The sequence below is a fragment of the Harmonia axyridis genome, chromosome 6, assembly GCF_914767665.1.
Source record: "Harmonia axyridis chromosome 6, icHarAxyr1.1, whole genome shotgun sequence".
NCBI classification, from domain to species: domain Eukaryota; kingdom Metazoa; phylum Arthropoda; class Insecta; order Coleoptera; family Coccinellidae; genus Harmonia; species Harmonia axyridis.
In genome coordinates, this window is record NC_059506.1 from 22,246,665 (window position 1) to 22,261,118 (window position 14,454).

At 36.0% G+C, this 14,454-nt stretch overlaps 1 protein-coding gene across 2 annotated transcripts; it reads right to left on the reverse strand.

Moving 5' to 3' along the window:
- Positions 1-98: 98 nt before the first annotated feature.
- Positions 99-13,845, reverse strand: LOC123682971 (dihydrolipoyl dehydrogenase, mitochondrial-like). Of its 2 annotated transcripts, none has more exons than XM_045621830.1 (9): positions 13,715-13,845; positions 13,514-13,654; positions 11,061-11,199; positions 8,001-8,245; positions 6,528-6,629; positions 4,235-4,456; positions 2,867-3,065; positions 881-1,014; positions 99-395 (listed from the first exon to the last, which is right to left on the reverse strand). In XM_045621830.1, the coding sequence occupies exons 1-9, from the start codon at positions 13,805-13,807 to the stop codon at positions 144-146; spliced, it is 1,527 nt and encodes a 508-aa protein (XP_045477786.1). In that variant the 5' UTR covers positions 13,808-13,845; the 3' UTR covers positions 99-143. The 2 variants fall into 2 exon arrangements, with proteins under 2 accessions (XP_045477786.1, XP_045477785.1); XM_045621829.1 differs by having other exon boundaries at positions 881-1,023.
- Positions 13,846-14,454: the final 609 nt, after the last annotated feature.

Below are 14,454 nucleotides of genomic sequence, written 5' to 3' on the forward strand. Positions count from 1 at the left end.
CAATTTCCAAATTGAAAACTGGTGGAAAAATTGACTAATTCAGCATCATTGAATAAGAAATATAATTTCTTCCTCTAATAAAAAAAAAAAATACTAAATTGATGTTTCTATTGTATATTTGCTCAGTGCTCCATTTAAAAATTTCAATGCAGAAATGTCGTCTTCAACATTTTTGCATATGTAGGGTGAGCATGAACTACTCTAGCCAAGTTCTCAGCGGTTAATCCATACTGCTGCGCCACAGTCACTTCATTTATGATTTCCCCAGCTTGCGCTCCTATTATATGAGTTCCTAAGATTCTGTCTGTGTATGTACAAATAAGAGCTTTAATATAACCAGTTTTGTTCAAATCTGTCCGTGCCCTTGCGCATGTGTCGAATGTAGACCACGATACCTGAAAAAGTCAAGATTATTAAAATATAAAAATTCAGGCAATGGTTTAGTTATGCACAAGTTAAGTTGAATAAGGATACAACATAAGAGAAAGATAGATAGATAATTATTCTCAAAGTTGCTATAAATAACAAAATGAAAATAGGTCATAATTCGAGGAAAAAAATCACCCAAAAATAACAACAACAGAAAAGAAAATATTTCACCTAAAAAAAAACATATATTAAATTTTATTTTCACAATACATTTCAAATTCTGATATGCAATAAGGTTCACAGTAAATTAAAATTAAAGATACATTTTTCTCGAACAAAGTAAAACCTGAAATATCTCTTATTTTTCTTGGAGAATAATTAATATAGATATAAGTATAGAAAGTCAATTGTGATTATTAGTTTTTCTGAAAAACATCAATGTTGATTATGAAAACATGATGTCAAGAATGGAATAAGAAGAAGAAAATAATTTCATAATATTCCTGTTTACCCGATAAGGATGTCCTTCTTTCTTCAACTGGTCCTCATTTTTTCCCACGCAAGCAACTTCTGGATGGGTGTATATGGCCAGAGGAATATGATCGAAGTCTATGTGAACATCCTTGCCATTTAGTATATCCATCACTAAAATTCCTATAGAATCGACAATAAAAAAAAACAATAAGGTTATCAAACAAATGATATAAAATAACCTCCTTATATTATTTCGTTTCATAGGAATAGCCATGAATTGTTGATAAAAACTCTGCGAATTATTCCTCTGAAATAATTCCTGAACTATTTTTTAACAAATTATGGCTACATGTACCGGGTTTTTCACTATAATTTGACCCCTCCTTTAACTTCGTTACTAAAAGAGGTAGAAAAAAATGTTTTCAACAAAAGTTGCACGAAATTGACTAGTGTTTTTCAAAATGATTTCAAAAAATGAAATATATACAGAGTGGGCAACATATTGTTTGTGACTAAATTTTTTCAGATGAAACACCCTGCATATTTTTCTATATTTGACTAGCACTTGTTCCCCTGACTTCGAATATATAACATATGTTTGGCCTATTTTTCTTATTCTGAGTACCACAGAGTTTCAAAATTTAAGAACCAGCTAGCAAGCTCAGTATTCAGTTTTCAAGTGGTAGGCTGCGATAACTCAAAATGCCCTTTTTGGAGTTCCAATTTATAATGAAAAACGTAAGTCATATATATCGTTAACAACGAGATAACTCAAAAAAGGGCATTTTGAAGTATCGCAGCCTTCCACTTGAAAACTGATTACTTAGCTTGCCAGGTAGTTCTTAAAATGTGAAACTCTGTGGTACTTAGAATAAGAGAGATAGGCCAAAGATATGTTATATATTCGAAATCAGGGGAAAAAAAGATGGTCAAATATAGAAAAAATGAAGTTGCAATCAATATGTTGCCCAATCTGTATATATTTCAATTTTTGAAATCATTTTAAAAAACACTGGTCGATTTCGTGCAACTTTTGTAGTAAACATTTTTTTGTACCTCTTTTAGTAACAAAGTTAAAGGGGGAGTCAAATTATGGTGAAAAACCCGGTACATAATTCATAATTACATCGCATCGAATATATTTCATTATACTAGTACTCTAGTCAAAGAAACCATAAGGATATATTTTCGAGAAGTTATCCAAAAATGAAGATAATTTGATCGTTGAGTATCAAATTTTTTCTCAGTGAATTTATTTGTAATAACGCTAATATAATTTTTGATTCTGGTCGATCAATGAATTTCGAGAATATGATAGAATCTTTTTTCTACATTCATGCAAAAAGCAAAACTTTATTGAACTATATTTAGTGGAAAAAGAAGTTCTTTATTGCACTAGTGCAATAAAGTTTTTATTGCACTCATCTGTCATTCTACTTCAACGTGCTGTCATCTTGACAAACATAAACGTTCAAACCCACTACATATTTATCAGATATGCTGTGAGATTAGCAATACGTTTTAAAAAGATATATTATTTTGTATTAATGTTAGCAGCCAGAGATAAACAAACAATGCCTTCCAGAGAATAACTCCTTACTCAAAACTGATCCGATTTGTAACCGTCTACCTCCATAGAGCAAAATGTCTGTACTATGACCACACCCCATGATACATACATTTTTTGCTTTTTGCATGAACGTAGAAAAAATGTTGTATGCAACTCGTGCAAAAATTGTTTATTGCACTTGACGTGTTGTCCACCTCGGCCTAACGGCCTCGTCGGACAATTTCATGTCGAGTGCAATAAACATTCACTTTTTTTCACTTGTTGTATAAATAACTATTATTAGTATTGTCTATGCTTTCTAATGCTTGTTTATAAATATTTTATCATTGATAATGCTTCAGATTGAAAAAAAATATTTGAAATTTATCCAATTTAATTAATTCACTTTAGCAGATGAAGATGAAGATGTCCTGTGTAAACATAAACATGGACGACTATCAATATGGTACTTACCATCTTCTATAGCCTTGTGAGCGGTCATAGGACCAGGTGTGATATCGCCAACCGCATAGAAATTGGGATTACATGTCTGATAATGTCTGTTAATTGGTATAAATCCTCCTTTATTAGTCTCAATTCCAGCCCTTTCCAAACAGAGGCCTTCGGTGTATGGCATTCTTCCTATAGCTACCATTAAGACATCACATTCGAGCTGAAGCAAAATGTCCAGTAAAATAATTAAAAGAAGAGATAATAGAATATTATTAAATTCCTTTGTTCATGAATACTTCTGTGTTTTCTGAAGAACCCCGCACGTTTAGTGAATTATGTCGGATGTGTGCACCGGGCCTTAGCCCCGGTGCACACATACGACTTTTGCAGTTACGACACCCGTTGCGGTGTCGTACCTATTCAATGCACACTACATACTACACCGACGTGGTTGAGTAGCCGGATCAATTCAATGCGCACTAGTTTTCCATTTAGCATCGTGAATGTAATACTTTCTGGACTTATTTGATTATAGTATTTGTTGGATCATAAAAATTTAAAACTTTTTCAGTTTTTTATGATTTCTACGAAACTGTCACCCATATGATCTTGAAATCTCTAGCTGTTTCAAAAATTGAATTTAAATATTTATCATTAAGAGTTTGAATAAGACACTTTATTACTTTCACAATAACTATAGACAATGATAAAATCGTTCGGAAGAAAATATAAAGGCTACCAGCGGACTCACCGATCATGAGAAATAGAGATGAATTGTTGAAAATCCTGTTGTTCGAAGAATTGATGAGAACAACATACTACTACCCAATAAATTTTTCTGATGACATCATCTCATTTTAGTTTCTTCAATGAAGAACTCGATATCCAATTCCCTCTCTACCATTGTGCGAACTCACGACAAAAGTCGTATGTGTGCACAGGTCAATATAGAAAAGAGTACTGAGAGATCGCATGATTCGCATGTACGACTGCGGCCCAGTTACGGCCTAGAGGGACATGCTACCAAAAAACGACCGCATGATGGCAGTAACGACGTCGCAACGGCACGGCGGGTAGTGTGCATGTTCCCATTTGATTCTTTGTACCACAGGCCGCAAGTACGACACAGCAACCGTGTAGTAACTACAAAAGTCGGATGTGTGCACCGGGCCTTAGGACTGTAGGTCAACTCAAGATCTATCAAAAGATTTATTTGGATAATGTTCTAGTATTAACTGAAAGTTCATACATTAACTGAATCAATTTACATCAGCCAAACAATGAGTTCATGCGTTCACGTAGCTAGGTGGATTTACAGAACCCATAGTTCTAATTTATTTATCTAAATAAATAATAAGGTGTCTACCCTTTTGCGTAATGTTTACAGACCTCTTTATTGTTCTTTCCATCTTTGTCCGCTGTTTGATATCTCACGCAATTATCACAGTTGCTGGCGCACACGACTTTCGTCTCGAACATGAAGTTCAAACCTTGTTCTTGCAATATCTTGAGGTATTTCTTCTTGATGTCCCTGTCCAAAGTCGGTCCGACAATCGAGTTATCGTGGGAAATTATAGTCACTTCAGACCCAAGGTCCGACCAGATGCTTCCCTTAAACATAACCCTGAAGATATGAATTCAAAATATAAACTGTCATGAAATTCATAGCAAGTACTTATTGGTGGACAGAATCAAATGCCAGATTCAAAGGTCGAAAACTTCTCATCGTAATAAGGCTAAGGAGACGTTCCTGAGACATTTTTAAAAACAAAAAATACAATTTCAATGCTAAACGAGGAATGATATCGACATAGGTCACATGAGGGTACGTTTTCTTCGGACGGTCTCCGAAGACCGTCGCGTTCGACGACTTTATTTAACCAATCGCAATTCTATTAGTGGCGTAGCTGGGCGGAGCTATGAGAATTGCAATGGATATGTCATGGTTCCACAGACGTCATTCATTTCATTTATCTTCTAGATTCATTAATCTATCTAGATGGCTCTCGCCATCTATACATTGAACAAGTCAAATCACATTTTTTCAAAACAATGACAAATTCATTCCAACAATTTACACCATACAAACACTCCTCTATATTTTTTTCTTCAGACTCTATCAAATCTTTGAGTATAACTTGGGTTTAGAGCGCCAAAATGGGACCCGAGGAAAAGTAGACATCTCGGCGTAACAACCATTTTGGAAGTCCAAATTACCTTCCACAGACTTTGAATGGTGAACTGCCACACACTTTCTGAAGAGAAATGCCAAGAAGATTTTTGAAAAGCAAGTCAACATCCAAATGACGACCTAAAAAACTAGTTGACTGCAACAACCCTGATTAAGAAGTAATCCACTGTTTCTTTTTGGTACATTTCCAAGGTGGCAGTGCCCAACAAACCCCCCACCACCCAGATATGTGCAAGTATTCCATGGGGAAAGATAGAGGGCGCCTAAAGATTCAGTTACGACGTTCTACTTCCCAAGAAACATTGAATCTATCACCAAGGAACCAGAGGTAAACTATAAAGGAACAGAAATTAAGTGAAATTCAATTTCAAATATCAAATAGAAGATACTCTCTTATGAAGGTCATATGTGAACAAAAAACCACACGGTAGAAATCGTGGAAAAAAGGAGTCAAGAACTTATTAAGCAAGTAATTCCGGAAACCTTGAAAAAAGCAGGTAAGGTTTAGTGAGGTAGGTTGTGCGAAAACCTGCATCGTTAGATAGTTCGTCCATGAAAATTTCCCCTTTTACCAAGCTCATGCATCTGCCACGAGATTAGCTTCGAATTATCACGTGACACAAACGGTATCAAGGACCATAACTAGACAACCTAAGAAGCATCTTCTAGGCGAGACAGTTCTAGATTATTACTAATTGATAACAAAAGCTGAGGAGAGCATAGAACAGAATGTAATCTAAAATCTTATAACTGAGTATCAAGCTCTTGGCAGTAATAGCCAGGGCCGCTGCCAGACATTTTGGCGCCCCGGCAAAATAAAATGTTGCCGCCCTGCTTTGCCTAATTCATCTTAGTTTTCTTTGAAGGTGCCTCTGGTAATCCCCTCAGGCAACGTTTCAATTTCTTATGAAAGCGTATTTTGTAACTTAAAATCACCTTGTCAAATTCATCAAAGGTCATTGTGTCGATTTCATGAAAAACGTCCTGCATTGTTCAAAAGAATGACGCTATATAAGTCAACAATAAAATGACGACGTACTTCTTAAAGGTGCATTTTAGTACCTATATGTATTTTCATAACTATAGTTGATAGGTCTTTGTAACTTTATTTTTTTTTATATTTTTATATTTTTGTTTCAAAAAATATGTCTTATTTTATTAACTGACTGCACCCCAAAAAATTGGCGCCAAGCCAAAATGTCCGGTTTGCCAGTCCTGGTAATAGCATCTGTATAGTGCTCAAAATTATAGTCTAGACTATCAAGAGGAAAAAAGTATAGAGGAAACAAAAATCCTCTGATTTCAAGTTTTGGTTCTCGACCTCCTTTTAATTGACTTAAGAAGGGTTCAATTTTAGAAGACTGGAAGTTCTTTATAACTCTAAGTTTTCGAATTTATTCGGAAACAATGAGAAAAGAACGGTTTCGATAAATTGTATTTGATTCAGTCCATCCAAATAATAAAAATGCAGATGTTTCCAGCAATACTCACCATCTCCAAACCTATTATGCCAGCCCCAATCACCGTCATACGCTTAGGAACTTCTTGCAAAATCATAGCACCATTCGACGAAACTATCCGCTTCTCATCTATCTGGAAAATGATAAGTTCAATTTTTATCCCGAATCTTCTAATCTACTGTGGGACTTTCCAGTATCTCCCAAATTTCAGTAAAAATCGCCGTCTCAAGAGGGGAAAACCACCACATGGCTTTCTCGTGATCTGCCAATATTTGCGCAGAGGAGAAGGGGGGACAAAAATAATGTGCGGTGTTGCCAAAATGATTGAATGATCAGCAGAAGTTAGGAATATTAAAATTGTTCCAATTTTTGTCGGAAGGAAGTCTTTTTAAAAATTTTCACATGATTAGAGTAAGCCTCTTTTGATTTTTTTTCAAAAATTATTTCTAAAATACATACATGTAGGATCCAGTTATTGTTTCCCGTAAATAATTGAGATGGTCAATGGGATGCTTGGAGACCTATTAGTTTTTCAAGTGTCGAAGGCATGACGGTTTCAATGAATTTACAGGGAACTAATTGTTATTGTACATATAATGTAAAAAGGATGTGTAATTCTTCGGGGTGTCGAAGATGTGTCATGTCGGTTGTAAAACTTAAGAGATTCACTGGGGTTGGGAGAGTTCGAGAACAATACGGTTGTACCAGATGTGTTACATCTGTGTATCAGGTTCTAGGCCTTCGGGAATATTCGATTTCCAGGAATCCGCGAAGATCTTTGTGGGCGGTACGGCAAAGCTCTTATTGGACTAGGGGATAGTACTTTCCTCTAAGGGTGTAGTCCAGCCGAAAGAAGAGAGGTCGATATTCGAGACAGGGTAGTTCTAATCGGGGAGAGACAGTTCAACTTAAGCCGAAGACGAGTCAAGTTCGGTCGGTCAACTTAAGACGTAAGACGAAAAGACGATTCGCGAACTAAATTAAGACGGTTCCCGGACAAAATTAAGACGAGTTAGAGACGAGACGACCGAAAACTTGAAGTACGACGAAGACGTGATAAACGAAGACGTTTCGAGTAATCAACAAACGAGTTAAAGACGAAATTCAATACCGTAATGAGAAACTTGTAATTAAGACGTAATTAGGATCTTCTCAATACTGAGTTTGTACGGTATAAGTGTGGCTTTGTAAATAGATGTAAATAATTGAAAAGAGTTTAATTATTACAAATCCAACAAAGTCACGGAGAAAAAGACGAAAAGCCAGGTAATCGAATCATACCTCTAGACGATCGATTAACCAAGCCTACATACATACAGTGATTTGTAGGGAAACCTTATCATTAATTTTTTTGCGAAAAATCAGCAAAACTATCATTTTTTTTCAATTCGCAAATTGAAAATATTTGTAAGAAGAACTACCTCTAATTTAGTTTCGAACTGTGCAATCACATGTTGGTGTTGCCTCTAAACCACTGTTTTCTGTAGTAAGAATTTTTGCTTACCACTACGCCAGGAAGTGGGCGGAATGTCGATCCAGTTGCTAGCAGGATAATGTCAGACTCAACAACTGAGTTCTTTCCATCATTTCCATCTACTGACAGTTGGTTACAACCACATATAGTCGCCTTTCCTCTTATAATTCTTATTCCTTTCGCCTTGAAAGCATTCTGCATATAATCGCTGAGATCCTTCATCACCTTAGCCTTCGTCCTCATCATTTGGTCTAGATCGAGTTTAGGTTCAGATGCTGAAAAAATATCACAAATAATATGATACAATAAACCAGATAATCAGAGCAAATTTGACACATTCGGTTATAGTTTCTTCTCCTATCCCAAAGAATATTAAAATACAAAAATTACATGGCAATATTATCTTACTAGATTGAAAATCAGCTGAAAAGTTCATAAATAACGTATTTGAAGACTCCAACATCATGTGAGTCATGTAATGATGAACATACTTTTCTATGATCATTGGACTAAGCTATAGCGACCAATTTTTGTACCTTATTCCCAGTAGATCACATTTCGTACGATACAAATTGTAGTGTGAGTAACTTTTTCGGTCAATGGATAAAAAATGTAAGAAATTTGAAGGAAGAGGTCATAAATAATGTTTCTGGATCGGTTATCGCTTGTCACGGAAATACTGGGTATTCTTTTTCCAATATTTATCTTGTTTTCTCTTTTCTCCCTCATATAATAAAATTGAAATTCTGTGCAGAGGTTGATATTACAATTTTAAATCTACACACAAAATCTCAACACCGTCGGTTTTGTGATAACGGAAATATTGGGTAATTTTTTTTTTGCATACCTATTCTTTTGTAACGATCAGCATGAAATTTGAAATTGATATTCATCTAAATCCAATATTACATTTCGATCAAATGAGTAATTTTGAAATGATCAGGAACAAATTATGAACTGCCTAGAAAGGTATTTTCGATTGAGAGTTATCGTGCTTACGGACTGCCGAACAGAATCGAATTTTGGGACGGACTTGTCACCAGTAAGTTGACCTTGAGACCATTCCGGCTCAAAATTCGAAAATTATAGAATTATATATAAAGATATAGAAGAATTGACCTCTTCGGGAAGGGCTGCTCAAAAATTCAGTAACCAGACTCTTAAACACGAAATTTTAATTGACTTCAGCGTCATATTGTTCGACTAATACAACGCAATATCGATAATATGTTACTCACAACAGGTCACACTATTTCTGAATAACCCATTCGATCTAAAGAGGGATTACCATCACATGGCTTTCCGCGTATCAGTCAAACTTTGTTACCCTTTCATTTCTCCTCTGACGGTTCTGAGATGACCGAAATTTGTACGGTGTACATTCACTTCATCTTCTTTCTCTTTTCGAAGCAAATTGGTAGAGGGTAACACTGTACGACGGTCGATTATTTTTTTTGACAAGATTATAGTTTTAACTCTTTTGTTATGGTAGTTTTTTTTTTACGAATATTTCAAAAATATATCAGTGCTTGCAAATATTGACTTTCCAAAATGTAGATTATAGTTCGAAAGAAATTATGAGAAAACCTCATGAAAATCTATTATTTCGTTTTGAACTAAGCAGTCACGTGGTGGTATTCCATCTTAATTTCCTACTTCTTGACCAGCCAGCTTATTTTCCAGATCTAGTCTTTTTTCAAAACCCAAAAATTTTCCGGGAAAAGAAATTTGCTTCCGAAGAAAGCAAAGACGAATCTTTCTGCAGAAAAGTTATTGAAAAAGTTAGAAAATCTTTGTATGTAACAGGTGTTTTTTTTAGAGCTATAGAACTTTAAATTACAATAAAACAACGATGGATTATTCGATTAACATGAATTTTATTTATCCGCAAGATAATCTTGTGGCATTACATTTTAAATATGATTTCTGGCATATGACCGCCAAGGCTGGCTCAGATGTAGTCCAATCTGGACGTCCAATTTTCGATTACTTTTTCCAACATTTGTGACCGTATATCGGCAATAACACGGCGAATTTTGTCTTGCAAATGGTCAAGGGTTTGTGGCTTATCCGCATAGACCAATAACTTTATATAGCCCACAGAAAGTAGTCTAGCGGTGTTAAATCACAAGATCTTGGAGGCCAATTCACAGGTCCAAAACGTAAAATTAGGCGGTCACCAAACGTGTCTCTCAATAAATCGATTGTGGCACGAGCTGTGTGACATGTTGCGCCGTCTTGTTGGAACCACAGCTCCTGGACATCGTGGTTGTTCAATTCAGGAATGAAAAAGTTAGTGATCATGGCTCTATACCGATCACCATTGACTGTAACGTTCTGGCCATCATCGTTTTTGAAGAAGTACGGACCAATGATTCACCAGCCCATAAAGCGCACCAAACTGTCAGTTTTTCTAGATGTAACGGTGTTTCGACATACACTTGAGGACTAGCTTCACTCCAAATGCGGCAGTTTTGTTTGTTGACGTAGCCATTCAACCAGAAGTGCGCTTCATCGCTAAACAAAATAAAATGGACGTAGTGCGCGATACGTATTCCGCACAGAACCATTATTTTCGAAATAAAATTGCACTATTTGCAAGCGTTGTTCAGGCGTGAGTCTATTCATGATGAATTGCTAAACCAAACTGAGAATAAATCACTTGACAGCTGTTAAATCGGTCGCCATCTCGAAAAAAAAACATCCTATATATGCGTTGTATAAGCATGTTAATTATGTTGACGAATAAAATCGAATTTTCAAGAAAAAATGTGTCTTTACTTTACTTGTTAGGCCTGGGTATTTATTGAGTGAAATGTTACCGGTAAAAAGAAGTGAAGACAAGTCAGGAAAACGTACCTATCTAGTAGTAGGTAGTGGAGTATAATAACTAGAATTGTAGCTCTGGATTGCTACCAGCATGTTTTCATTTAGTTAGTTTGTACATTTAATTTCTGAAGGAGAAAAATAGCTGTAGAAACAACGTTGATGGCAAAATATTCTTGGGAGAAAGTAGAACATTCAACATTTCAATTGCATTTTGATTCATTCACTCTCAATAAGAATGATTAATATAATTGTTCAACTCACTGACAATTCCTTGAAGTGCAAAAAATCCTTTCTTCATCAGGTGATATGTGTGGGAGCACTTCAACAGGCATTTCGTTGGAATACAACCATAACTAATGCAATTGCCACCCATAGTTGGATATTTATCGATCACAACAATCTGAAATCAAGACAAAAACATTTAAATCAGGCGGTTGGTTTGTTAGTGGTTGAGAACAATCCGTACTCCTAATCTGAACCTCGTCTTCAGACTGGACTTCAGTGAAGCAAGTTGATGCTCAACTCAATAATACAATGCGAAAGACTACTAAGTCATAAAATATGAGGTAATCGAAAGAGAAAAACTCTGGCGGAATCTTCCTGGTTCGGATCACTCCAAAAAGTTTCTTCGAAACTTTGACTCTACAAGATCCAAGAAGTATCTGGATCTTAGTAAGAATATGCTACACCCCCTCACTGGATTTTTCACACGGCATTGCCGCCTTAGGAAACACCTCATGAGAATGGGTCTAACAGAAAACGACGAGTGCAGATTCTGTGGGGAGGAGGAAGAAACTCCGGATCACCTGGTGACGGAATGCCTCGCCATCGCTAGCCAACGCAAAACCTGCCTTGGACACGAAACTTATAGAAGTGTGGAATTAGCCTCCTTGAAGACATCCCAGATAATGGAGTTAATCAAAACTCTGGAATTGGAAGGCGGGTTGTAGAGAGAATAGCTCTGAAGGGGGGCACAATAGACCATTAGGTTGCAGTGAAACGAAACCTCCTTAATTAAATCTAATCTAAAATCTAATCTGAGCCATAAAATAAATATAAACGTTCTGAGAAAGTACAAGAACATCCTGAACAACCAGAAAATTCCAATATATATGGGGTCATTAAAGAAGTCTAACACAAGAGTTTGCGATCCAGAATGCCATCTATCAAAATAGCAGTTACTGTCATACATTAATGCAAAATTTCGAAATTTCACATTTGTAAATGCGCGATTTGAGAAATTTTCACTTTTGCACCGAAAGACAGGTTCACAAAACCAAAGTTGATAAGAAAGTTCTCAAATGCATTTTGCGAATGAAAATTTTGAAATCGGTGATTGAATTTTTTTTAGCCCAAAAGTTAGCACAAAGATCCCTCTACCTTCGATAGATTCGGTGGTAACGAATTTCGATTTTTTCTGATATACAGTTCAGCAAGTGCAAATCTAACATTCACGAGATCTCAATTTTTCGAGGTACACAGGTTGGATTTGAATGATATTATATATCGGTCGTCGAATTGATATAGTATTTTGGTTAGACAAGGGGATTCGATTTTGTCTGAGTTATTCACGGCAGTTTTTGAGCGGAGAACATCTGCGACTCTAAACAGAAGCTTGAAGAATTAGTACAGGCCTCACTGAAAGTCGGTCTCCAAATAAATGCAAGTAAAGCCCAAATGATGACAAACCGTGTACTGACACAAAACAACATCACATTGTTCTCATTCACTCTTCATAACAGAAGAGATACATTTAGGTAAACAATTATAAAAATACCTTGGACATGAAATACAAGTTGAAAAGAACAATCAAACTCACGATACACATCATAGAATGAGTTTGGGTTGGGCAAATTATGGGAGATTTTTAAAAGCGATTCACCCATATGTCTAAAGAGAAAAGTACAAGAACTATACGTGCTACAACTAATAGCATACGGAGCAGAAACTCTGACACTAACAAAAACCTTCCAGAATTGAAAAATTGTCTGAACGCCGGGAATTTAATTTGATACTAACAAAAACGTCAGCAGAAAAACTAAGACTAGTCAAGAAAGCCATGGAGAGAGCCATGCTTGGGACCAACAGAAGAGATAGAATACCTACCTAACAGTGCCATCAGAATAAAAAAACATAATTGAACACATGGCTAGAATGTAGTGGAGATGGGTAGGTCATATAGATGGACCAGGAGAATATTGAAGTGGCGACTACAAAAGGGACAAGCGTAGCATAGACACACAACCAACATGGTGGATTGATGATGTTAACAGAACTGCTGGGAACTGGATGAAGACGCCTCAGAACCGTAGGACGTAGAATAACCTGAAGGAGGTCTACGTCTACGCTACATGATGATGACTGGTTAGGCCAGTGACTTATTAAGAGAAGCGGTAGACACCACTGATTTTTTATACTACTGAATTCATTAGAGATCCCGGGATGAAGCACCCCAATCCATCTAACTTGGTTGGAAACACCTCACCAAAATAGCAAACCCCCGTTAGAAGAAGGCACCCTATCAGAAAATATTCGCAATAGGATTATCAGTTTTTCTGAATCTACAGCGCTCATTGCTCAGTCACCAAGTTGGAATTCCCAGGATCTCCGAAGGGCGATTCGGATTGATTCATAATTGGTTCCATGAAAAATTCAGCTAGTGAAAAACTGGAAGGCAAAAATGGGTAACACATAGTATTTTTTGTTTGACTTACATTCTTGAATCCATTTTCTACAGCTCTGAATGACCCAAAAAGTCCAGCTGGCCCAACTCCAACTATAGCCAAGTCCGCCTTGACCCTCTCGCAGCAGAAGTCACGGTATAATTTTCCGCAATCACGAAATTTCAGTCTCCCCTGATGATAAACAATGAGGTATTAATTGCTAATAGGTAATTTATTTGTATATGTACTTACTGTTAACCATGATTTCCCACAAAACATAAACATGGTTGATATTGAAAAATGAGTTGAAAAACATTCTATACTAGTTGATTCATTGATTGACATGAGACGTCAATTGAAGTGATTTCTGAAGAAAACAGTTCATAGAATACAATGAAAATGAAATATTTTGTTGGCATGGTTGGCAACAATATCTGATATATTGAGCACAGATTATTCTATGAGTTTTTTTTAGTCAATTAATATTTTTAGGGTTGTATAAAAAGTTCCTACCCTAGTGGACAAAGAAGAAAAAAATTCCTAAATTGAATGTATATAAAAAGCTGATTATTTGATTGATTTCAAGAAGAAGAAACATGCTGGATCCGCAAACACTTAGTTATCAAGATACCTACAGGGTGTTAGAATTTGCCTCGTATCCAGGTCTTTCCTACTAGCTCTGCTTTTCTCAACGTACTTAGCTGAAATTTAGCAAAATAAAACTTTAAGGTTTACACCTTATTAGATGTCAAAAATTCGTAAAATGAATATAAAATTACAGGAGTTCCTAAGTTGGAACTACAAACGAAAAAGAGGTGAATAGTCCGATTACATAAAAAAGAAGTTCTCGAATGCATTGGTTGAAAGAATGCTTCCTTTTTTAAATAGGTACAGATTGTTAAATTAAAAATATTTTCAAAGAGTTATTGCCATCGAATGTGCATTTCTCAAGATATCCAGCTGAAATTTGCTGGTATACATACGGCTAGTTT